The sequence below is a fragment of the Panthera uncia genome (assembly GCF_023721935.1).
Source record: "Panthera uncia isolate 11264 chromosome D3 unlocalized genomic scaffold, Puncia_PCG_1.0 HiC_scaffold_8, whole genome shotgun sequence".
Taxonomy (NCBI): domain Eukaryota; kingdom Metazoa; phylum Chordata; class Mammalia; order Carnivora; family Felidae; genus Panthera; species Panthera uncia.
The window spans coordinates 64,708,752-64,735,399 of record NW_026057586.1 but is presented as its reverse complement, the minus strand read 5'-3'; the positions used below and the strand labels follow the sequence as shown (position 1 = coordinate 64,735,399).

At 47.7% G+C, this 26,648-nt stretch overlaps 3 protein-coding genes across 5 annotated transcripts in view; all 3 read left to right on the top strand.

Annotated features, from left to right (window-relative positions):
- TXNRD2 (thioredoxin reductase 2) overlaps window positions 1-2,275 on the top strand; it is a 53,532-nt gene extending 51,257 nt beyond the window's left edge. For both annotated transcript variants that reach the window (XM_049620584.1, XM_049620582.1), the window contains one exon: window positions 28-2,275. The gene's annotated coding sequence lies outside the window, so the exon portion shown is untranslated. The remainder of the gene's footprint in view (window positions 1-27) is intronic.
- Window positions 2,276-21,950: 19,675 nt separating this feature from the next.
- Window positions 21,951-26,648, top strand: part of GNB1L (G protein subunit beta 1 like) — a 68,968-nt gene continuing 64,270 nt past the window's right edge. For both annotated transcript variants that reach the window (XR_007455476.1, XM_049620578.1), the window contains exon 1: window positions 21,951-22,022. The gene's annotated coding sequence lies outside the window, so the exon portion shown is untranslated. The remainder of the gene's footprint in view (window positions 22,023-26,648) is intronic.
- On the top strand, window positions 22,018-26,489 carry RTL10 (retrotransposon Gag like 10). The gene is given in 4 exon segments (XM_049620577.1): window positions 22,018-24,847; window positions 24,849-25,290; window positions 25,293-25,329; window positions 25,331-26,489. Coding segments are annotated over 4 exon segments (1,200 nt in total). The 5' UTR covers window positions 22,018-24,385; the 3' UTR covers window positions 25,590-26,489.

Here is a 26,648-nt window from a genome sequence, read left to right as displayed (position 1 = left end):
CCCCTTGCCGACACCCCGTTCTTGCAGGACGCAGAAGGCCGAGCCTGGGCAAGCCTCACCTCTGCTGGGAGAGCCCCTCAGGTAGTCAGCGTGGGTGGCGTCTGGACAGACCCCCTGTGTGCCCTGCAGGGATGGCTCCAAGGGTTGTCAGCCCCTGACCTCGCACACCCTCCTGCCTGGGCCAGCCCCGCCAGGCCCCTGATGCCAGAAGATGACGATGTGCACAGAAACCCACCCTGTGGGCTGTCCATGTCCGAGCCCCCCTGGTGTCTCTGGAATGTAAATAAAGAGGGTGTTTCCCTGACATATGCTCCACCTGTGCTGTCCCTGATGCACCCCTCCCCCAGGATGACCCAGGTGGGGGTGGGGCCTGGCTGCCCAGCCTGTCACACGTACACCCCATACCCCCCCACCCCGAACCCCACAGCCACGCCTCAGAAGACCCTGACCCTTTTCTCTCAGGAACAGGGAGCACGGCCGTCCCTCCCAGGGCCCTCTGCTGGGTCTCTGTGCATCTCACAGCAAGGCAGGCCCTTGAGAGGGGTGGGAAGCCACTGGCTTTGTTCCAGAGCAACCTGCCAGTGGTGTGGCCCAGTGACAGGAGTTGGCAGGGGTGTTGGAGGCTTTCTGTCCCCTGAACGTCAGGCATCTCATTACGTTTCCATTGTGGCCCTCCCAGCCAGCTTGTCTGCTGTGCTCAGGCTAATCCTGCACATTGAGGCTTGATGGGTCGAGGGAGCGCCCTTCGGCACCCGGCCGCACCTGTCAGTCACTGCAGAGAGACAGTGCTGACAGTGACGGGCAGGGCCCTGCATTGTGCTGAGGCTTTAGCGGTGGTTAATCTTGTGTCTTCCTTAAGAAAACATCACTTAGTCTACCCGCCCGGGAGCCCTGGATGGGACCCTGCTTGTCAGCGAACAAAGGAATGTCTTTGCACCTAATGGGCCTACGGGAGCCTCAGACACTCGCCTGCTTGGTGTGAAGCGTGTGCAGGAGCTCTCAGACGCCCAATTAAGATGCCGAGTGCAGGGCCGGGCCATCGCCCTCTTGACAAGTGCGGCAAGAGATCAGCCGTGTCCCATTTAACGCACGGTTGGCGGCGCGCCCCTGCCTTGGAAGGTGCAGGGAAAGCTCCCATGTGCACCGGGGGTGAGGCGTTCCCCTGCCTTGGAGGCAGAGGGTGAGGTCTGCAGAGGGAGGTCAGCTAACGTAGCTGAGCTGCTGGGGGTGTCAGGAAGGCCCCCTTGGAGTTGGGCTGGGCCCCTTCCATGGGGCAAACAAGGAACTTGAAGTGGCTTCGTTGTTTTTCATGATGGCAGAAATGATGTAGCCTGTGTGGGAGCCATCAGCACACACCAGGCAGTCTCTGGGGCGAGGACTTTCCACCTCCCTGCTCATGCCACCAGTCAGCCAGAGCGCCAGCCCCGTGTCCTTGACCCCACAGTCCCCTACCACCAGTGGTTTTCTCCAGGCACCCTTTGCCCTAGAACAGACCTTGCTCCAGCACACTTGCTATGTCTGTAACAGCCACTGTCTCCACACTGTGTCCGGCCAGTTCACCCAGCTTGTGTCTTCCTCTAGGAAGGAAAGAAGCATCTGCGGTGCTGCGCCCTGCCAGCCTCATTGTCTAGTCATGCGGGGACTCAGGACACCTCTTGAGGGATGCGTCCTATGTGGCCTTGAGGCTCCACAGCCCCTGTCCAGGAGGCCTCAGGCCCACTGGCCCCCCCTGTATGGGGACTCACACCTTCCTGGCAAACTGTGGGCAGAGGCCTGGCCCAATTCACAAAGCCAATGGGCATTCCATGCAAAAGTCTGCCACAAAAGGCCCAGCGCTGACAACTGCCATCACCTGGGCCACATTCCGGGCCATATGCTGCTTCAGTATATGCCTGCCTGGCCATGGGGTTCAGCACCCTGAATGTCCCACATGCTCCTACTGCCCTGGTGGGCCCTAGGGATGACAGCTCAAGGTCCCCTGCCCAGCACTCAGGCAGGTCACATACTTGGGTCTCAAGTCTGAGCAAGAGCATGGGGAGCAGGACAGATGTGTTGGGCCACAGTGGTTTCTGTCCTGCGTGTCCCAGGGACCGCCTGGCTCCAGACTCACTGTGTAACCCAAGGCCCCCTCCCTGGGCCCAGCCCTGCCCTGCTCCCCTCCTCCCAAGGAGCCAGAGCAGCACTGGCCAGGTGCTGTCCACTTGGCTCCAGGGCCGCCTTCCCTCCATCTTTGCATGTTTTTATGGTGCAATGCAAATATAATTTTAATTTCTCAGATTGTTTGGTGTAACCTGTAATTGTCTCCGGCGCTGTCCTGCACACTTCTGTCTATGGCTCCAGATTTCACAATGATGTAGGGGTTGTGGTGGTGGCGGTGGGGGGGATCGCTGTTGCTCAGGGGCCAAGCTATACCTTCCCTGCCTCACCCTCTGCCGTGAAGGGGGGGCAGGTCACCCTCTGGTCACCTACTACCCCCCTCCTTCCCCTAGCCCCATGAGGTACTGTCTACAATGGTCCTGAGGCCCCCAGGAAGGTGGGTACACAGAGAAGGGATCAAGGGCTGGACCCAGGACCTAAAGGACTCAACAAGGGAGGGGCAGGCTGGATCTGAGGCAGATATCTGGAGCTGATGGAGTGGGCATCAGCCCACAGAAGGTAGCCCAGATGCTCAGCCTGCAGGCCCTCTAAACCCTCCACAGTTGCTGATGACCCCCAATATTCCACAGCCCTGCTGGGACTCCCTGCCTTGCTGGGTAGCTAGTGGGAGATGCTGTCCCTACATGTGCCTCAGCCATGTTTTCACATGACTGGGGAGGCCTGGCTGAGGAAGTGACCGCTGTGCCCGGCCAGGGGTCCTCGCTGGTGGAGTCGCCCCATGAGAAACAGCTTGGCATCGGGTGGCACCTGCAGCTCAGTGTCTGTGCCAGTGGCCTCGGGTTCAGGCTTGCCCCTGAGGTCCCTGGGGTCCCTCACTTGGCTCAGGCAGCAGCTCAAAGGTGTGACCAGCACCCTGGGCCCTGGCCCACTCCCCAGCCTGAAGCAGGCCCTGGGGGCAGGACTGAGACCCTCGCCCCTGGCTCATACTGAGCTGTGAGGACCTGCCGCTGAGCAGGCAGTCCAGAACCCTGCAAAAAAGGATGCCCAAGTCAAGGGCCAGTATGCTCATCACAAGCTGTGTCATCCCCAGAGACTTGGGCCACCAGGCCATGTCACTGAGCCCTCCAGACCCTGTTCAGGGTGCCTGGCCCATTCTGGTCAGGGGACTGCCTTGCAGGGCTCATTGCCCCACGCTCATATCACTCACGGGAAGCACCCATGTAGGCATCTAGTTCTTACAAGTACATTACAAGAGGTTCCTCTATGCTGGGCTAATAATCGGGGTCCAGGCCAGGGTGGGGGCCGGGCTGCCAGGGGCCATTTCTGTCTCCCCAAGCTGGCCCACTCAGATGCAGCCAAGCATCCCAGGCCCCAGACTTTTCCCACTCATGTCTGTGTCCCTTTGGGAGCCACCACCCCCACCCCTCTCCACCTTGGGCCCCCTGAGTGCCCCTTTCCATCCACCCACCTTCTTCCTTGTCAGTGCCCACTGTTCCCACGTGGCTCACCCTTGGGCCCCGGCCAGGGCGTACACAGGAGATGCAGTGGGCTAGTCACTGCCAGAGACAGGTTGGGAGCCAACCCCTCCCCACCCCCACCCCGACCCCAGGTGAGCAAGCAGCAGTAGGGTGTTCTCTGTGTGAAGCAATTCTTGATTCACATGGTGAGGATGCTTGCATACGTGGCAACCTCTGGGGCCTAAGCTGGGCCTGGCTCTTAGGGAGCGGCCCCCCAGCCTCAGAGGAAGATGCTCACTCCTGGCCCCAAACTCACAGGCTGTGGACTCCAGCCTAACGTGGGGTCAGTGGCTTTTCCCTCACCTCAGGCCAAGCCGTACTGGCACAGAGGCCAGAACCAGGGACGGGGCAAGGGGTGTAGTCATCCCAATGCAAGACCAGGTGTCTCTCCCCTGGAGCTACCTGCAGGCCTGAGCCTTGCCAGCCTTTAGCCTTATGCCACGAGGGACCCCACTGCCTGCCCACCCATGGCCCTGACCCTCAGCTGACAGGCCACCCAGTGTAGGGAGCCACCAGAGGTTGCTCCTGCTGCTGTTCCAGGACCTGCCACAGCCCCAAGCCCTCTTGGTGGGGTCACAAGCACTCTGGGCTGAGAAAGTGGCCCCTACAGTCTTTGGGCTGGAGGCCTGCTTCTATCTCCCCCTTCTCCTTCCCCTCCTCTCCTTCCCCCATCTTCCCTCCCTTGGCCTTCCTCCTCCTCCCCATCCTCATCAGGTTTCCCTTGATGCTAGTGCCAAGCAGCTGCCTTGTAGAGGAAGCTCAGAGTCAGACGACAGGCCTCATGGGGGCAGCACTTTTTGCCCCACCCTTGTTTCTTCCTCTGCCACCATCTTAGACCTGGGCTTTCTTGCTAGATGCCGAGTGTTCCTAGGAACTGCCTTAGGTCATCCTGTACCAGGCAGGGGTATCAATAAATAAACAGATACGCCTTGGATGCTGCCCTCCTGGGTCAGGGAGGGGCGGAGGAATGGGACACAGGCTCTGCCCACCCCAGGGCCCTCTGCACACCCAAGCTGAGGGACGTGCTTGACGCTCCATGTGAGTGGCTTCTCTGCCAGGCTTTTTCACAGGTGTGGGGGCGGGGGGCTTCCCCCAAAGTTGTGCAGACACCAGCTCTGTGCTGCCCACGGCCCAGGCTAGGCATCCCAGCTCCGACTGGGCAGGCCGATGGGGCGGGCAAGCTGCTGGGTGCCCCCTCAAACAGGCTGGTGAAGGAGGGAGCTGCACAGGTAACTGTGGGGAAGACCCAGCCACAAGCTGTGGAGATAACGAGGCTAGTCTCTTAAGATTCTTCAACAGGCAAGAACTGTCAAGATAGATAATTGAGAGAACTGAAAGAGACAGCAGTTCACGCATACAGGCCAGGTCACACCTGTGAGTGTGGAGGGGCTGGTGCCCGTGCTCCCCCCCCCCCCCCCCCGCTGGAGGACCCACACCCAGCACTCCTTGGGCCTCACCTTAGGCTGAAGGGCCAGCCTCCCTGCCCAGCAGCTGTGACTGGTGTCACTACTTCCTGTTTCCAGATCCCACCATGATGGCGAAAGTTTGCCAAAGGCCAAGGACATGCAGCAGACTCCCTGGGCTCCCATGGGCCACAGACAGCACCCACCTTAGGCTAGCAACATGACTGATGTTCAGGGAGCAAGAGTGACAATAGATGTGCCACCCACTGCCAAGTAGCCAGGGTCCACCAGGGGGCCATACTTGCTCCAGTTGATGCTCTGGATCTCTGGGACAGCCCTGGGAGGGAGGACACAGGACTTGGGGACCATTTTACAGATGCTGCTTCTTGCACTTCCCCACAGAATCCCTCTGAGCAGGTCGGACTCGCCACCCTTTCTTGCCTGTGCCCACTCCTCCCCCATCCACCAGCCCTTGCTGCGCAGCCCAGCCACTGCTAAGCTCTCAGGTTACTGGTCTCTCCACCCGAGGGCTCTGGGAGCCCTGCATGGCCTGGTTCCCGGCCAAGCACCTGTGCCTTCAAGGGCAGTGAAGAGGCCGTTGCGTCAGCCCATGGGGCCCAGCAAAGCATCTTAGAGCTGAGCCCGTCTAATCCCAGCCCCAACGTGGTTTACGGTGCTTGGGTTTCCCTAATCCCGAAATCCAAGCCAGGGTCCCAGCAGCCATCCCAGCGCCATCTGAATGGGCAGCACGAGGACCCCCTCCCATGTGCCTACTGTGTTTGGGGCTGACCTTGTGGGACAGTGCAGAGAGCTGGGCACTCAAGGGTAAAAATCGAACTCTGATAAACTCAGGGGAGCTCAGGAAACAGCCAAGCCCTCTGCTGCCTGGCTGGTCCTGCTCCAGCTTCTTCCCAGGCAGGAAATGCAAAGCCAGCAGCGACAGCAGAAAAGACTGGCAAGGCAGGCCCAGCTCAAGACTGCTGAGGTTCTGGCCTCTAGAGTTTCACAGGACAGTGATCCGGCCTTGCAGTTCCACAAAATTAAGGGCTTTTTTTTTTTCCTAATAAAATCAGGATATCTGGCTTATAACTCATGATCAAATAACACCAAATGCTTGGGAAGAAAGTGGGACCATAAACAAGAGACGGTGTGACCTTGTTACACAGCAGCTGGGTGTCAAGAGCCAAGTGGGCCCAGCTCCCTGCCTTCACCACTGGCCACTTACCCAGCCAGGGCTCTCAGGCACTGGACACCAGGCACATGGGTGTGAGCACCCCAGCAGAGGGCACCCCATAGTCTCCCTTTTTATAATTTTATTAGTGAGGCATGCAGGCCACGTGTGGTGAGAACAGCTAATGGTGCCTCGTGGTCTTTAGCATCTTTGAGGAATTTTCATACCCATAAATTTCCCAAAGCAGATGTAATTAGCTCCTAAGCTACCAGGGTCAAGATATGGGACAGAATGTGAGGAGATCAAAGTAACGTCCAGATATGTTTTCTTGGGGCCTCCCATTTGATGAGTGAGACCGATGCCTAGACCCCCCAGAAGTCCCCATGGGGTGCAATGGTGCAGCCAGGACACAGGCATGCTGCCATCCTCCTCACCGAGGCCTCAGCGCCAGGTCCCTGCCGTGGGAGAGAGTGGAGAGAAGGCAAGACCTCCGTGCGGCTTCAATGGCTCATTGTTCTGCCCTTGGTGGCTGGAATTGGGCTAGGTGATTATAATAATAAAGTCTTAACAATCAGCCAGTGGTTGGGTTTCCATAGCTTGGGGAATATTTGATTTTCAAAGTCTTTGGCAGGGGAGATGGTGTATAAATGGAGTGTGTTGTTCACGTCGGCCTGTTCTTTGGAAGTCAGGGTCCCATCCAGCACCTTATTTCCCTCAAAGGATGCTTACCTGTCAGCTCCCTGATGCCCAGGCACATCAAGGAGGGAGGCTTACTAGGAGGCCCTGGCACAGTGTGAGTGAGTCCTGCCTTCACCAGCTCAAACAAGCCCTGACCCCCATCCCACCCTTGGGGGGGCTGCTACTAAGTACAAATGGTGGCAGTGGAGGCACTCAATGAGTTGGGTGGCTCATCTTACTCCTGCCTTGTACCCTCTCCCACAACACACATCTGGCCCTTAAGCCTTTGCCCATGCTGTTCCCCCAGCCCCAAACTGGGCCACCACCCTCTGTCACGGCTAATTTCCCCTCCTTAGTTAAGATTCAGTGCAGAAAGGCTTCCCTAACACCTGGCAAGGGGCCTGCTTAGGGCTCCCATGAAATGCTGTTTCTCTCTCACCCCTGAGAAGCCTCCCTTATTCACATCTTTGTCCCTAGCACAAAGCCTTGCACATAATAGGTGCTCAGAGCACGGCTGTCAAATGAACATTAGCATGAAATATTTATGTTATATTTTCAATACCAAAATTTCCACAATGCCCTGCTCTGTAAGATCTGAGGACATGTGCTTCACACACACTATGCATCCATGGGAAAGAGGTTATGGCTTAGAACCTGACCCAACTTACTTCAGCTTACCTCCTCCTGGTTCTGACATTCCAGAGCTGCAAGAGATAAACAGAACACCAGATTTTCTCCAAGCATTTCATCAGGCACCATGTGCCCACAAAAGCAGGCACAGCAGGATTGGTGCCTATAATATAAATGTAAGGAGGGGCTGGCCTGAGTAGTGACTGATAAGTTTATATAGGGCTTACTTGCTATAGTTAATAATGATCAACTCTAGACAAAATAGAAAAGATAACTATCTGAAGGCAGTAAGCAACAAATAAATAAAAGTGGCAGAAACTAGAGGGAATCCAACCTTTGAAAGGAGAGAAATGCACTGGGTGAGGTCCATATTTATACTGCTTTTCCCTCGAGGACCTTCTCCAGGGCATATCATCAGTGACTGAAATATGAGCAGAAAGCCATAACCCTTTTGGCTTGATGTTCCAGAGAACAGAGTTTGGATCAGCCAGAGAATCTTGAAATGAGGAGGAAAATCCATAAAAATGTGCATATAAACTCCCCTCAAATCCTCGGTTGAGTCCTGGACTGCATATGTATGAATGAGACTCAAGGGGTCCAGTAGAAAGATAACAGCTGAGCATAGATTTCAGCTATTGCCTACCACAAAGGAGAGAGTGTGTGGATCTCAAGATCTGCCAGGCTACGGAGACTGTGCAAACACCACAGGCTCTCCATAGAAACCTCAAGAAGTCCATGCCTTAGGAGAAAAAAATTATGTTCCAGGATGAAAGGGTTTGTGAAATTAGGACTAAGGGCAGAAGTGCAACAGATCTATCCTAACAAATATAAAACTAAGTTTTCAAAAGTTCAAAATGGAACAAAAACAATGTCAATATGCTTCAGAAGAAAACAATCCAAAGCCCCTACCAACTGCCATTTGTAATGTCCAGAATGCAATAAAAAATTACTAGATGGGCAAGAAACATGAAAATGTGATTCCCAGCCAAGAAAAAAAGCAATCAATTGAAAACAGCCCCAAGATGATTCAGATATTGAATTAAAACGTAAAACAGTTATTGTAAATATGTTTAAGTACTCAAAGGAAAAAGTGGTCACAATGAATGAATACAGGGGATCTAAGCAGAGATCTTTTGGTAAAGAGAACCAAATGCAAACACTAGAGCTGAAAAGTACAACAAATGGAATGCAACTGGATGGACTTTAACTGACCTTAAGAACAGATTGGAGATGACAGAAGAAAGGGTCAATGAGCTTGAAGACAGAGAAAGAATTCTCTGATCAAAAGAATAGAGAGTGACAACAGAAATAATATGGACCAGAGAGACCATATTAGAAAGTCTAATATAATGGTGGCTTAGAAGGAGAAAAGAGAGAGAATGGGGCAGAAAAAAATCTGAAGAAGCAATAACCTAAAATGTAATGAATTTTGGATCAACTTACAGATGCAACAATCTCAGCAAATCTCAAGCAGTATAAACATGAAGAAAATACACCAAGGTACATCATGGTCAAACTCTTGAAAATCAAAGATAAAGAGAAAATCTTGAAAGAAGCCAGAGGGATAAGGACACATCACACATCTGACTTTATATCAGAAAAAAAATGTAGATCAGAAGCAATGGAACAAAATTTATGTGCAGAAAAAAAAAAAAAGCCAACCCAGAAAATCTATGTGCAGTAAAAATATTCAAAAATGAGGGAGAAATGAAGACATTTAAATGACAGCAGAAATAATTCCTCAGCTGACTCACACTGCAACAAATGCAACAGGAAGTTCTTCAGGATGAAGGGAAATTACACCAGATGGAAGCTTATAATGACAGAAAGCAAAAAAGAGTACCAGATATGGTGAATATGTAGGTAAATCTAAAATGCTATTTTTTTCCTTTTCTTATTTTCTTTAAAAGACACTGATTACTTAAAACAAGGATTGTAACAATGTGCAATTGGGTTTATATGAATGAAAAACATGATAACAGCAAAAAGATGGTTGCAAATGGACTTACACAGTTGCAAGTTTCTTATACTTAACGTGAAGTGGTACAATATTAACTCTAAGTAGGCTACAGTAAATTAAAGATGCATATTGTGAACTCCTAGAGCAACCAGGAAATACAATACAAAGAAGTACCACTAAAAAGCCAATAAGGGTGCCTGGGTGGCTCAGTCTGTTAGGTGTCCAACTCTTGGTTTTGGCTCAGGTCATGATATCATGGTTTGTGAAATAGAGCCCCCGCATCGGGTTCCATGCTGAGTGTGGAGCCTGCTTAAGATTCAATTTCTCCCTCCTCCTCTGCCCCTCCCCTATTCGTGCACACAGGAACAAGTGCTCTCCCTCTCTCTCTCAAAAATAAAAATAAAAAGCCAATAGAGTAGTTAAAATGAAATACTAAGAAAAACTTCATAAACTAAAAAGGAGACAGAAAAGGAAGAACAGAAAAAAAAAGAAGGAAAGAAAGAAGAGATGGGAGAAATAGAGAACAAGTAGGAAAATGGTAGGCCTAAAACTCACCAAACCTAATTAATATCAATGATTATATAAATGGAGGGATTAAACTCTCCAAGTAAAAGGCAAGGATTACCATACTTGATATTAAAAAGCAAAATCTACCTTTATGTTTTCTACAAGAGATATCTGTACGTAGAAAGACACATCCAGGCTGAGAATAAACAGATGGAAAAGAGATACACAATCCAAAAGTCAAGCATTAGAAAGCTGCTGTGGCAATATTAATATCAAACAACATAGACTGCAAGAGAAGGAATTTCACCAAAGACGGATGTGGTTATTCATAATAATAAAAGACTCAATTTATCAGCAAAGCATATAACAATCATAAATATGTATGCAACCTATGCAACCTGTATGCATATGTATGCATAAATATGTATAACAGAATTCAAAATTAAAATGAGAAATGGACAAATCCATAATCATAATTAGAGATTTTAACATCTGTTTCTCAGCAATTGACACCACAACTAGAAATATTTCAGAAGAGTTGAACAATAGTATCAACCACTTAAAACTACTTGACATTTATAGAACACATGCTCAATAACTATGGAATAGACAGTCTTTTTTTAAAGAGAAAGCCACTTTATTGGCTCCTATACTCTAATGGGTAGCTTTATTAAAAATTTTAATAACATTTTAAACATATAATTTAAATATAATAAATTGCACCCATTTAAAGGGTACAATTTCATATGTTTTGTCAGATGTATATACTCAGGAAGCCACCCCAACAATGAAGACATAGAAACTTCCACTCCTCACAAAATATTTCTTTATGCCCCTTTCCACCTTTTCTGTCTCTCTACTTCCTGCTCCAGGCCACCACCGATCAGCTTTCTGTCACTATTGGTTAGTTTGCATTTTCTATTAATGGATTCATACAGTATATATTCCTCTGCTCTGATTTCTCTCACTCAGTTGTGTATCAGCAGCTGGTTCCTTTTTTCTTGGAGACTGTGTTCCGTAGTATAGATGTACCACATTTTGTTTATCCATTTACCTATTGGTGGACATTTGGGTCATTTTTGGCTGTTATTAGTGAAGCTGCAATGAATGTTAATGGACAGCTTTTTGTGTGGATATATGTTTTCATATCTCTTGGATATGAATTTAGGAGTGAAATGGCTAGGTCATATGGTAGGTATATGTTTAATATTATAAGAATGCTGGGGCGCCTGAGTGGCTCAGTCATTTGAGTGTCTGACTCTTGATTTTGGCTCAGGTCATGATCCCAGGGTCATGGGGTCAAGCCCCTCATAGGGCTCCATGCTGATCATGAGCCTGCTTAAAATTCTCTCTCTCCCTCTGCCTCTCTCCCCTTCACTCTCTCTCTCTCTCTTTCTCTCATTCTCTCAAACAACAACAGCAACAACAAAAACATTATAAGAATGCTAAAGAGTTTTTCTGAAGTGATTGTACCAAATTCCCACCATCATTCTTCACATTTGTTTTATTCTTCACATTCTTTGCAAGCAAACATGGAATTTTCACCAAGTAGACCACACACTGAGACAAAACCACATTTAAAAAATCACAAAAAGATATCTTGAAAATCCCTCAAATATTTAGAAATTAAACAACATACTTTAAATAATCTGAGGACCAAAGAACTCACAAGAGAAATTGGAAAATATTTTGAACTAATGATAAAGACATAACATATTGGGGTGCCTGGGTGGCTCAGTCGGTTAAGCAGCTGACTTCGGCTCAGGTCATGATCTCATGGTCCGTGAGTTCAAGCCCCGCGTCGGGGGCTCTGTGCTGACAGCTCAGAGCCTGGAGCCTGTTTCAGATTCCATGTCTCCCTGTCTCTGACCCTCGCCCGTTCATGCTCGTCTCTCTCTGTCTCAAAAATAAATAAACGTTAAAAAAAAAAAAACATAACACGTTGTTTCTGGGATGCAGCTAATGAAGTCATTAGAGGCAAATGTATAGCTTTAGAATTTGTGTTAAAAAGAAAAAATACTTGTGTAAAAAAGAAAACTACTTGTGTTTAAAAAAATACTTGAGGGGTGCCTGGGTGGCTGAGTTGGTTGAGCATCCGACTTTGGCTCAGGTCATGATCTCACAGTTCGTGAGTTTGAGCCCTGCATTGGGCTCTGGGCTGACAGCTTAGAGCCTGGAGCCTGCTTCAAATTCTGTGTCTCCCTCTTTCTCTGCTCCTCCCCTGCTCATGCTCTGTCTCTCTCTCGTTCAAAAATAAATAAAAACATTTAAAAAATTTTTTTAAAAATAAAAAATAAAAAAATACTTGAGTTCATGATCCCTGACTCATGCAACCTCCTAAAGAAAGCAGTAGCAGCAAAAGAGCAAATTCAGATCACAGGAAAGAGGATGGAAATAATAAATATAAAAGTGAAAATCAACATAGAAAACAAATGATAATCAATAAAATAAAATGTTAATTATTTGAAAAAAAATACCAATACCAGGGATGAGAGAATAAGCATTGTTACAGAGTCTATAGGCATTAAAAAATAAGGCAATATTATGAACAAATTTAATTTGCTAAATTGGGCAATTTAAAAATGGACAGATTCCTTAACATACACAGGAAGAAGTATAAAATATTAAAAGCTCCACATCTATTAAAAGAATTAAATTCTTCATTACAAACTATTCCATACAGAAAACTCCAGGCCCAGAGAGTTTCGCTGATGAATTTTGTCAAACATTTAAGGAAGATAATAATAATGCCAACATCACACCAATTATTTCAGCAAATAGAGGAGGAAGAAACACTTCCCATCATTTTATGGGGCCAGTGTTACCCTGATATCAAAACCTGACAAAGACATTCTAAGAAAAGGAAATTACAAATCAGTATCCCTCAAGAACTTAGATGCAAATGTCCTCAACAAAATATGAGCAAGCTGAACCCAGCAATACATACAAAGAATTCGTTATTGCCAAGTGAGATCTATCCCAGGAATGCAAAGTGGTTTTGCATTCGACACACCATCAATGTAATTTATCCATTAACAGAAAAAAAAAAAAAAGAAAAATACTGTGATCATAGCAACAGATGGAGTAAAAGCATTTTACTAAATTCAACACTTGTTTATGAGAAAACAAAACTCTGAAAATTAGGACTGAAAGGAAACACCCTCAACCTGATAAAAAGGCATCTATGAAAAACAGCTGCAGCCGACACCAGACTTGATAGTCAAAGACCAAACATTTTCCTTCTAAGATTAAGAATAGGTTAAGGATGCCTACTCCTACCACTTTTACTGAACTTTTTTACTGAAAGTCCTGGCCACTGCAACAAAGAAAACAAAATCAGAGAGGTATATGTACAAATATGTGTGTATGCGTATACACATTATATATAGATATAAATATGCAAGTGTCATATACATAAAAAAGAAGCACAATTGTTTTTATTTGTAGATGACAGGGTCACATACATAGAAAATCCTAAGGAAATTATAAAACTACTAGAACTAATAAGTGAATTTAGCAAGAGCTCAAGATAACATGTCAATTTCAGTTTTTTGCATACTAGCAAAGAAAAACTAGACATTGAAAAAATGTTAAAGTACTATTTACAATAGCATCAAAAGCCATAAAATGCTTAGGGATAAATTTAACAAAATATATGCAAAACTGTGCACTGAAAACTGTAACAATTCCTGAAAGAAATTAATGAAGACCTAAACAAGCAAAGAGATATAATCTGTTTGTGAATTGGAAACTTCATATCGTTAAGAAGTTCCCTATCTCCAAATTTACTTACAGATTCAACACAATCCTAATAAAAAATCTCATTAGAAATTGAGAAGCTGATTTTTCACAGAAATTGACAAGTTGATTCTAACACTTGCATGGAAGTCTTAAAAGAACTATAATAGTTAAGATAGTTTTGCAAAGGGAACAAATAATTGGAGGACTTAACTATCTGATTTCAAGTCTTACTCTAAAGCTACATACAATAAGTAAGAGAGTGTTTCTTGCCTAAGGACAAAGATCAGCAGAACAGAGTAGAGGGTCCAGAAGTAGAACCACACAAATGTAGTAATTGGAAAAGTGCCAAGGTAATATAGTTGGGAAGAGGATAGTTTTGTTTTGTTTTGTTTAACAAATGGTGCTAGAAAATGGAATGTCCATATGGATAAAAATGAATTTCAACTTGTAACTCACATCATACACAAAAATTGATTCAAAATACCCACAGACTCACATGTAAAAGCTAAAAGAATAGAACTTCCAGAAGTACACATAGGAAGAAACTTCATGATGTTAGGGTATCTAAGTTTTTAGGGTACAAAAAGCACTAGCTGCCAAGATGGGAAATTTCTGCTTTTCAAAGGATACCTTTAAGAAAATGAATAGGCAAGTGACAGACTGAGAAAACATATATATAATACACATATCTTACAAACATTTTTAAATTCAGAATGGATGAAAAACTCTTATAAATTAATAGAAGATGACAAGCAACCACATAAAAGCATGGACATCATTAGTTATCAGGGAAATCAAAACCACAATGAAATACCACTCCATTCCTGCCAGAATGATTACAATTAAAAAGACTGACAATACCACATGTTGATGAGGATGTGGAGCAATTGAAATTGTCACGCATTGCTAGAGGAAGTGAAAAGTTCCAGATATTTGTCGGGGGGGGGGGCGCCCGGGTGACTCAGTCAGTTGAGTGTCCAACCTCGGCTCAGGACATGATCTCACGGTTCATGAGTTTGAGCCTCATGAACAGCGTGGAACCTGCTTCGGATTCTCTGTCTCCCTCTCTCTGCCCCTCCCCAACTCACACTTGCTCTCTCTCTCTCTCTCAAAAATAAATAAACATTTAAAAAATTTTAAAAAATGTTTCAGATACTTTGGAAAACTTTTGACAGCTTCTTATAAAGTCCACTCCTAGATATTGCCCCCCAAATGAAATGAAACCCTATGTCCACAAAAACAACTTATTCAAGAATGCTCATGCTTTATTCATGATAGCTCCAAACTAAAAACCATGTGAATGTCCATTAACATGAGAATGATTGAACAAATTGCATAGTCCTGCAATAGCATGCCATACAGCAATAAAAAAAATGTGAGACACATGCAACCATAACATAGATGAATCTTACAAATACTAGGTCAGACACAGAGTCCATGCTATAGGATTCCATGTGTAAGAAGTTCCAGAATGGGGGGGAGGGTGCCTGGGTGACTCATTTAAGCATTAAACTTTTGATCTCAACTCAGGTCTTGATCCTAGGGTCATGAGTTTGAGGCCCATGTTGGGCTCCACTCTGGGCATGAAGCCTACTTAAAAAACAAACAAACAAACAAACAAAACAACAACCAAAAAAAACCTTCCAGAACAGGCAAAATAAAGCTAAGCAGTAGAAGTCAGAACAATGTCTATGAGGAATGGAAGCACTTTCTGGGTAACAGAATGTTCTATAGCTTAACTGTGTGTGGTGGTAGCTTACTGTGCAAAATTTGTGTGACTGTGCTTTTCAAATCTGTATATTTTATTGAAGTAAATCTTACCTCAATTTAGAAAGAAAGAGAAAGAGGGGCACCTGGGTAGCTCAGTTGGTTGAACATCTGACTTCAGCTCAGGTCATGATCTCACAGTTCTTGATTTCTAGTCCCACACCAGACTTTGCATTGATAGTGCAGTGCCTGCTTCCTCTGTCTCCCTCTCTCTCTGCACCCCTCCTTCCCCTGTCAAAAATAAATAAACATTAAAAAGAGAGAGAGAGAGAGAGAGAGAGAGAGAGAGAGAGAGAGAATGTAAAGAAATGGATAGGGGCACCTGGGTGGCTTAGTTGGTTAAGCATTCAACTGTTGGTTTCAGCTCAGGTCATGATCTCATGGTTTCAGATTTGGGCCCCCTGTCAGGTTCTGCCCTGACAGTGTGGAGCTTGCATGGGATTTTCTCTCTCTACCTCTCTCTCAGTCCCTCTCCCACTCATGCTGTCTCTCTCTCTCTCTCAAATAAATAAATAAACTTTAAAGAAAAAAAAAAGAAATTGACAAAGACAACAATGGGTTCCAAAAGCTTGTTTTAGTTCAGGCTGCTCTAAGAGAATACCATAGACTGGGTGATTTATAAACCACAGAAATTAATTTCTCACAGTTCTGGATGGGAAATCCAAGATCAAAGCACTAGCAGATTTGATATCTGGTGAGGACCCACTTTCTTGTTTATAGACAGCTGACTTCTCCCTGGACCCTCAAATGGCAGAAGGAGTGAGGGAGCTGTGTAGGGCCTCTTTTATAAGGGCATTAATCTCATTCATGGGGGCTCCAAAGCCACATCTCCTAATACCATCACATTGGGGGTTAGGATTTCAACATGTGAATCTTAGGAGGACACAAATATTCAGTCCATAACAATGAAGCACAAGGAACCCCAGGGCACCAGGCTCAGGTGCCCAGCTGCCTGGCTAAGTTGGAAGGGTCTCTGAGGCATCTGTGATAATCACTTAGGGCACAGCCCTACCAACAGGACAGGAAAGAGACCCTTTTCTGGAAAGTGGGACCTTTGAGAAGGCACCAAAGGATTCAGCTCTATATTTTTAGGGAAAATGTTGGTATAATGAAATGAGAAAGGTGATGGATGAATAGAGAGACACTGGCATTCCTGTTTCTGGGCTCACACATCTATCAGCAGGCTCTAGGAAAGGCCCCTGATGAAGGTCGAGGTGCCAGGAGCACAGATAGGCTTCAGAGGCTGACAGTCCTCAGGCAGCTGACATCACCTTTCTCGGGTAGCTGGTCCCTGCTTTCTTGTTGCCTTCCTGGTCTGGGGATGCAGTGCCAACATCAACCCTCAACACTTTACAGCCAAAGTCCTTGTTCCAATGCCCCTTGCCTGACCACTGCTTTGGGGCTTCCTAATTCAAACATTCACATCCAGCACCCGACACAAGGGGGTGCATTTCCAAAGAGGGGCTTCAAGTTGGATAGGGACTCTCAAGTGTACCATCCCTCAAGTAAGTCTTGGCCTTCATGAAGCCTAGCTTCCCCATCTGTGAAATGGACTGACTCCTGCCTCATCATCCAATGAAACCTTGAGTTCACATGTTGCCCACTTGGTGGGTTCAGCAAAGTTAGCTCGCCTCACTGTGTGGGTGAAAAGGCAGCAATTGGTCCTGTTAAGAACCAAGCCCACAGAGAAGTTAAAGTCATTAATATATGTGTATATATATATATATATATTTTTTTTTTTCAAGATCAATGTAGTGTATTGTATCAGTAGAAAGAAAGAAAGAAACATGGTCATCTCAATTGATACAGGACAAGCATTTGACAAAACTCAATACTTTTTCATGATATAACATTCAATAAAACTAGGGATAGAAGGACACTTCCTCAACATGATAAAGCCATATGCAAAAAACCCACAGCCAACATCACACTCAATGGTCAAAACAGAAAGCTTTTCCTCTAAGATCAGGAACAAGGCAAGGATGCCTGTTCTTGCCACTTGTATTCAACTTAGTGCTAGAAGTCCTAGCCAGAGCAATAAGGCAGGAAAGAAAAATAAAGGAATTCAAATTGTAAAGGAAGAATTGAAATTATTTCTGTTCACAGATGACATGATCTTCTATTTAGAAAACTCTAAAGATTCCACAAAAACACTGCTAGACTTAATAAATGCACTCTCAAAGTTGCAGGATACAAAATCAATACACAAAAATAGGCTGTATCTCTATACACTGACCACAAACAATCTGAAGAGGAAATTAAGAAAACAATCCTACTTACAGTAACATCAAGCAGAATAAAACATAAGAGAATAAATTTAACCAAAGAAGCAAAAGAATTGCACACTAAAACCTACAAAACATCACTGGAAGACATTATAGAAGACCTAAATAAGTGGAAAGACATCCCATACTTACAGACTGGAGGATTTAATATTACTGAAATATCTATAGTATACAAAGTGATATAGAGACTAAATGCAATCTCTATCAAAATCTCAAGGGTCTTTTTTTTCTATAAATAGAAAAACTGATCCTCAAAATACAAATTTTTGGAATCTCAAGATCCCCAATAACCAAAATAATGTTGGAAAAAAAAGAATGAAATTGGAGGATTCACACTTCCTGATTTAAAAGCTTGTCATGAAGCTACAGTAGTCAAGACTGACATAAAGAGGGGCGCCTGGGTGGCTCAGTTGTTTGGGCTTTGGACTTTGGCTCAGGTCATGATCTTAAGGTTCGTGAGTTCAAGCCCCACCTCGGGCTTTGTGCTGACAGCTCAGAGCCTGGAGTCTGATTCAGAATCTGTGTTTCTGTCTCTCTCTGCCCCTCTCCCGCTCTCTCTCTCTCTCTCAAAAATAAATAAGCATTAAAAAAATAAAAAAAAAAAGAGTTGGACACTTAACTGACTGATCCAGGTGTCCCTCAATTCCATTTTGGGACACCTGTGTGACTCAGTTGGTTAAGCGTCCGACTTTGGCTCAGGTCATGATCTCATAATCTGTGAGTTGGAGCCCCGCATCAAGGTTCTGTGCTGACAGTGCAGAGCCTGGAGCCTGCTTCAGTTTCTGTGTGTGTGTCTCTCTCTGCCCCTCCCCTGCTCGTGCTCTGTCTGTCTCTCTCTCAAAAATAAATAAATATTTAAAAAAATTTTTTAACATTTGTTTATTTTTGAGAGACAGACAGAATCTGAAGCAGGCTCCCGGCTCAGCCCAACGTGGGGCTGGAACCCACAAACCGCAAGATCATGTCCTGAGCCAAAATCTGGCAATTAACCGACTGAGGTACCTAGGCGCCCCTAAAAAAAAATTTTTTTAAGACTGACATAAAGACAAACATAGACATCAATGGAATAAAATAGAGATCCCAGAAATAAACTATTGCTTATGTTATCAGTTGATTTTTGACAAGAGTTACAAGACTATTCAATGGGAAAAGGACAGTCTTTTCAACAAATGGTACTGGGAAAACTGGATATGCACATGCAAACAGAAGAAGATGGACTTTTATATCAATTTATATATAAAGTAACTCAAATGGATCAAAGATGTAAACATAAGGGATAAAACTATGAAACTCTTAGGAAAAAACAGGCAGAAATTTCCACAACATTGTATTTGGCAATGATTTATATATGACACCAAAAGAAAAAGAGAAAAAAATGGGTAATTTGACTTTATCAAAATTTAAAAATTTTGTGTCTCAAAGGAAACCAAGAGAGTGAAAAGATAAACCACAGAATGGGAGAAATATTCACAAATCATATATCTTATAAGGGATTAATATATAAAATATGTAAAGAACACCTACAACTCAACAACAACAAAACAAAAAACCCAACAGGCAAAGGACTTGAACAGACATTTATCCTAAGAAGAGCTACAAATGGTCAATAACCAAATGAAAAGATGCTGGGAGTCACTAGTCAGTAAAATTAAAACCATGTGATACCACTTCATACCCATTAGGATGGCTATTTTTGAACAACAACAAACAAACAAACAAACCCAGAAAAGAATAAGTATTTGTGAGGATGTGGAAAAGTTGGAAAACTTGTGCACTGCTGATAGGAACATAAGATAATGCAGATGCTCTGGAAAAGTTTGGCAGTTTCTTAAAAAAGTTAAACATAGGATTACCATATGATTCAGCCATTCCACTCCTAGATATATAGCTAAAGAACTGAAAGCAGGACTCTAATAGATACTTTTACACCCATGTTAATAGCAGTATTAGTCACAAAAGCCTAAAGACTGAAGCAACCCAAGTGGCCATCAACAGTTGAATGGATAAACAAAATGTGATGTGTACATATTATTGAATATTACTGAGCCTTAAAAAGGAACAAAAATTCTGACAGGTGCTACGACATGAACGTCTTAAACATTCTAAATGAAATGATAATGTACGGTTCCACTTATATGAGGTACCTAGAATAAGCAAATTAACATAGACAAAGTGGAATAGAGGTTACCAGAGGCTGGGGCAGGGGTAGTGGTGGGGAGCTAGTGTTTAATGGGTACAGTTTCTGTTTGGGGTGATGCAAAAGTTCTGGAGATGGGTGGTGGTGAAGGTTGCACACAGCGTGAATATACTTAATGCCACCAAATTGTACATCTAGAAATGGTTTTAAAAGGGTAAATTTTATGACATGTATATTTTATTACAATTTAAAAAATATATACATAGAACATGGCCTGAATAAAAAAAAGCAATTGGAACCAAAAAAAAGTGGTTTCTGATGGCCTGGCCCAGTTGGATTAGTTTTTGACACGAGCATACTGCCTGCTCTCTGCTGACCAGCCTGGAGTTGGCCTGAGCTGCCTAGTGCCTGAGGTAAGCCAAATTGTCGGGAACCCCCCCTCTCCTTTGAGGCAGGAAGTTTAAATTATCAGGTCAATTAGGAAAGATACAACCGAAAAATACAAGTTTCATTCACACTTCAAGGAGGCGTTTCCTGGCTGGGTGCCACTTTTATTATTTTTGGCCGAGGTGGCTGGAAGCCCCACAGACCCAAGTAAAGGTACAATGTGATCTTTGATTCGCGTTTCAAAGATCAAAGAGACTGAGTTTGGGTGTAAATGCAGATAACATTTCAGAGATAGTTTCATGAAAGGAGTCACTAGACCAGGGCAGAAAGGGAGCTGGTCTCTTAGGCATGTGTTCCCCTTGAGAAACATCTCTTTCCAGGGGATTCGGCTGCTGATGGCTCCAATACCTCCTGGCCTGCATCCAGGTCCTTGGCTCACAAGGCATTAGGTATCCGAGGGGCAGATACCCTCTCCCACCTCTTGTCTAGTCACCGTAAGCAGTGGAAGAGGAAGCGTGGGGTGGTGCACATGAGGAGCATCCAACCTCATGCTCTGCTCACTTTCCCAAAGTCTCTGGGTGCTGAATGAGCATGCCACTCCTGGGGAGCAAACTTGGCCTTGGCAGCCTGCCCTCATTGTCCTCTCAGTCTAGCCTCCACCCGGGTAGGGCAGCACAAACACACCCCCTAGAAAACCTACAGGCCTCGGTTTACCAGCCTCTAGGCACCCAGGTGGGGCGTCCTCACGGCCTGCCCAGCCTTGCCCTCTGGCTCCCGCACAGAACGTAGGCAGAACCAGGCCCCACTTCCGAGCATGGGGCGCTGGGTGGTGAGAGACACTTTCCACCAAAGCGCCGAAGGCCCTCTATGGCCAAACCCTCCCTGGTGGGCTCTGTTCCCAGCAACCCTCCAGACGTTCGGTAGCGCCCCAGGGCCCAGCTGATTTGAGGGCAGTGGCAACGGCTCCAACATCCCTGGGAGAGCCAGTTGGGTGCCCCGTCCCTCCCTCCTGCTATCCATTCCTCAGCCCCAGTGCGTTTCACGCGGGCCCGCTGAACACCGCCAGCCCTGGCCACCCCACGCCTGCCCACGCAGCCGGGTCTGCTCCAAGCACTTGGCGCGGCGTCGCGGGGCTGAGCGCGCTCCCATCACCCCCCGCGCCTCACTGCCGCGCTGGCAGGGCCTGAGAGCGCCTGCGCAGCTATGGGCCTCAAGGCTCACAGCGCAGGCGCAGCCCTACAGGGAGACTAGTGTGGGACGCGCCGGGTACCGGCGCGGGGACGTATGGGGCGGCCACGCGCACGCTGGGGGCGTGGCTGCGCGAAGTGGTTAGGCTTGGAACTTAGCCCCTGCTGGAGCGGGTGTCGCAGACTTTGGACGGAGGGTCAGTGGGGCGGCGGGAACCCGAGTGCCCGGCGGGGGCCCCGCCCCTCCGTCCTTCCCAACTTCCTGTCAGCGGAGAGGCGCTCGGAGCCCTCGGACTGGGTCCCTGTTGCCCTTCGGAAAGGCGGGCCTCAGTTTCTCGGTCCGCGCCGTGGGCGGGGGAGAGCCTGGAGTCATTTTCTGGTGGTTCCAGCTGTGTTCGAAGGTGTCCCCCGCGCCCTTTCTCACCTCACGGCGGCCGATCTTGTTCTGCGCTTTTTAGGTGGCACTTGGGAGTCTCGCCCTGGGAGGGAGACGGGTCCGTAGTCTCCGGTCGCAGATCCGTGGACCCTCTTCGCAGACGCCTCGTGGAGCCTCAGGTCGGTCGGCTTCTTTTTGCAGTGGGACTTGTGAGCTCATATCCCCGCGGTTTCCTGCATGGCGTTTAAGAAGGGGGTGGTGCAGTGGTCTGCCCTCCACTTGCTGCGAAGCTTTGGGCAAGTTGTTCTACCCCCGGGGTCCCTAGTCTCCTAGGAGCCGAGAACGCTCCAGCGTTGTAGGTGCTGGCTTTTGGCTTTGCAGAGGCAAACGCGTGTGCGTCCCGGTACCTGTTCCTTGAGTAAAGCGCTGTGCAGTCCAGAAGGGCCCAAATTCCTCAGTGTTAGGGTGGGGAGAGAAGGAAGAGGGGTCAACAAACTAATAGCTGTGGGAGGGCTAAGGTTCTCAAAAGTGTTAAGAGACCCAAACTTAAGAAGGTTCACGGCCAAGCAGGGCTGGCTGGGTGGCACAGGGGAGCCTTCACCCTGATGCTACAGGGGTACACAGGCATGCTGATGAGCAGGCAGGGGACAGCTAGGGTTCTGACCGGGGGTAGGAGTTTGGGACTGGGAGGAAGCCAGGGCAGAGACCTGGGTAGTGCACTGTGTATTGGGCATGGGATGTGGTTTTTGTGCGCAGCCTGGCACTTAACCTTAGATTGGTGGCAGGAGCTTGGAGTGTGGTTCGTGGTCACTGGCGTTCATCGTCATTGGTTTTCAGAGCTTGATGAGGAACTGGACTGGAGTCCCGAGTGGATTGCATTTGTGTGCTGCCACTTGAGCCACTGCTGCTGGCAGGCTCTGTTATATTGTTTTTCTCTGTTAGGATGAGAAGGCTTTCAGGTGGAAGAATCACCCCCCAGAGTGGGGGCCATACCTGAGAGGTTCCTGAATGCTTAGGTGGCAGAAGTAGGTGCTGGTGGCCCTAGCAGCTTCAGATGCTGCAGGCCACCCTGGGAGGTGCTCAGCAGAAAGATCAGCAGAGCTGTGTTTCCCTGGAGGAACTCACTGTGATGGGGGCAGGGGTAGATAAACACATAGGCAACTGTGCACAAAGGTGTGTGCAGACCGTGGTGCCCTGGATGTGAGCTGATGGAACATTGGGATATGTGTGGAGGCGTTGCAGAGTGTGTTCTGTGGCAGCTGTGAGTGGACCTCCCTTTGCAGAGATACTTGGGAAGTGGCCACTGTCAGGTTAGGCAGTGGGAGAGCCCTGAGAGAGGGCTCCTGGCATTGGAAGGGAACTGTACTTGGTGATGGTTGCAGCCTCCTTTCCCGCTTCGGGGCTTTTTGGACTGCTCAGGGTTGATGACCACTGCCCTCTAGGCCCTTTACTGGAGTGACTTTGAGGTGGTGAAAGAAGACACAGCGAGTGAGATTAAACTTGAGGGATTGTATCCTGTGCTGTTGACAAGGATGAGGACAGGGAGGTGGTGTTTAGGATGAGGGTGGTGTTGTCAGCACGCTGGACTCTGAGTGGTGAGGTAAGTCTGGAAAGCATGGGTGGAGAGGCTGGTGGGCACCAGAGAATAGTGGGACCCCAGGCTTCTGTCTGGCATGCAGGTAGCCCCTTCCAAGCTCCTAGTGCTTTGATGTAAAAGGATCTTGTGACCTCGTCTGCTTACTTAACGCTCACAGTGTTTGGGGTGACTGGGGGCTCCTTCTCAGTGGATTGAAACGTAGCTCATAACCAGCATGGTGATGTGTGGTGGTTAATCATATGGTCTTTAGAGCCAGGTTCACCTGCCTCAGTCACTTACTGATTGGTGTGTGGCTGTAGACAAGTGACTTCACTCACCACTTTGCCTCTGGTACGATAAGAGTATCAGCCTCATCAAGGGGTCAGTGTTTGCCATAGATAGAGCACTCAGTTAAAGGTTGCTTTTGTTGTTCTCCTGAAAATCCCTGACAGCCAGCCAGGCTGTCCAAGGAAGCCCAGGGGCTTCTGATCTGGCCCCTTTTCCTTCTCTTGGGACTGATAGCATCTGCCATCACACCTTGCCCATGAAACATCACAGGTGGCATTTGCCCACCTTCTCAGGCCTCTCAGGCCTGCCTCTTGGGCCCTCCTTCCAGTCACAGCTCCTAGTGGGGTACCTGGGGTTTGCCTGCGTATTGCCTCCTTTTGCTGCACGGTGGAGATGGTTGGGGCTAGTTCCCGCTCTTCCCCACCTTGTTTTTGGACAGGATTGCCTTGGATGGTGGCCTGCATCTGACAGTCCCATCAGCTCTTCTCAGCTCTCCTGAGGCCACAGCTGTCAGCTCCTCTGACCCTCAGCACTTGCCTGGAACATCTGGGTTTGCCAGACACCTCTTCAGCCCATCTCTGTCCTGCTGTGTCCTGCCCACCCTCCCCGCTGCACCATCTCTTCCTTTCTTCCCCCTTCCTCTTCTAGTTGCTGTGGCAGCTCCCCTCTGCTCCCAGCATGCCCTGTTGCTGGCGCCATCGGCACGGCCCTTGCAATCCCATCCCAGCAGCAGCCAGTTATGCCAACACACACCCTTGGCAGCAGATGGACCAGGTCTCTCTTGGGGTCACATATGCCCCCCTAGTGGATCCCTGGATTGAGCGGCCCTGCTGTGGGGACCCCGTATGCGTGCATACGACCATGGAGCAGAAGAGCACAGCCAGCAGTGCTCCTGGTGGTAAGCCCACAGAAAGGGGACCCCTGGCTCTGTGCATGCCCAGCCCATGACCCCTCAGCGTGGACTTCTACTAGGTGCCAAGCTTGGACCCAGGCACCTTTGATGACTCCCCATGGCTTGTGGGCCGATTTTGGGCTCAGTTGGGTGATTACATGTCCTTTTGCTTTGAGAACTGTCAGGACAACCTCAGTCACGTCTGTGAGATCCTTGGGCACCTGACTGGCCAAGCCCGGGCGTGAGCACCCCCCCTACCTCGTCGGGGACCTGCCCCTTCCTGACGATTATGAGCTCTTCTGCCAGGATCTCGAGGATGTCGTTCAAGACCTGAACAGTTTTGCTGAGTACCATGCTGCAGCGCCTTGCCCCCTGGCCCCTGCCTCAAGCCAGTCACCAGTGGCCCTGCAGCTGCCTGTGGTGAGGCAGTACTTATCTAGGTATTCGGAGGTCCTGGCATTCAACGTGGGTGCTGTCCCAGTTGCTGTGGCCACCTTTGCTGTTTATACTTCCAACTCTACATCCAGAAATGGTCTCCCTGAGTAGCAGCTGGCCAAGGAGAGCAGCCTTGGGTCTGTGGAGTCCCTCACCTTGTCTAGTTCTGCATGCAGGGCTGATGCTGGTCCTGTGAGGCCAGCCTCATCCCAGCCAGGGTAGGCGGTCCCCACACCTGTCCCTGCACTTTCAGAATCTCTAACCCGCCTGCCCAGAAACCAGATCCAGTTCCACCAGGGTCCAGAAACCCAGAAGACAAAGGAGGAAGTTTCTAAGACAGAGGGAGACCAGAAGGCATCCTTAGGTACCCCTCAGCAGGTTGCAGACACCCCAGAGACCCCAAGAGAGCTAGCAGTTTCTCTTGCTCCCTACCCCACAGCCCTGGAGTCTGAACACAGTCCAGGCAGATTCAGTAGTGCCTCTTGTGATGAAGTGGCCTGCATAGCTGAAAAGCCCCACAGTGCCCCAGCAGGACAGAGTGGCATTGCCAGATGACTGTAGCCATAGTGTGCCAGGTATTGCCTTATCCACTTGCTTTATTGCTGGGCCACTTGTTTTATTGCTTTATTGGAGGTGCACCTGTTTGGGCTCTGCCCTGTCTGAACACAGACAGCCCCCTTGTCCTCACCACCCCACCTCCTCTTATAGCAGAATATTGGGCTCTACCATGTACTCCTCATTCTCTGACTTCTCCAGTCACCCAGAGGCTGCCTCCCTGTGCATTGCCAGCTGCATTGCCATTAGTTGGACAGAGTTCCATACAGCAGTCCCCATTCAGATATCTGTATGTCTTCATAACCACCCCCTCCCCAGATCCCTCATTCAGTGTTGGCTAGACTGGACTGGGTCTGCCATGCCAGCCCTGTTTAGATCTGTTCCTGGATGGTATCTGTACTTAGGCCCCCTTCCCCATCTTGGCTCTCTGTGACCTTTGTCCTCTGGGCTAGAATTTAAGGAAGGCTGCATGGAGGAAGTGGCCACTTTGATCATTTAGTACTAGTGGGATGGCAGAGAAAGATGCTTCCCTATGGGTATACCAGCAGCCTGGGACAGCTAGGGAGATGGGATACAAGCCTCCTTGCCAGTCTTAACTAAGTTCCAAGCATTTCCCCCTTCTGTATATTAACATTGTAGTTAACACCTGGTGTTTTCAGAAGTTGGCATGAATTTCTGTGTCTCAGTGCCTTTGCCCATTGTTGCCTTCCCACTTTCTGCTATTCAGCATTCACTGCCTCCCTGCCCACTGTTGGGCATTGTTGACTCAACACTTAAACCATAACACTATAAATGACTTGTATCTTTGGGTAGATTGTGAGCCTCTAGGGCAGGAGCTCCATCCTAATCAGCTTTGTGTCCCTGGTACACAACTGGTGCTCATTAAACATGTTAAATCCATGGCTGATCCTGTGGTGTGGTGGCAGCTGATGAGCAGAGCCCTTATTTTGTTGGCAGAAGCACTGTTGTCTGTTCTGTTGAGAACAGGCTAGGCCCTAGCCATGAGCACTCTAGGTTCAGTGTTGCAGGTTTCTGGTGGGTGGGGCTTTGAAAATCGAA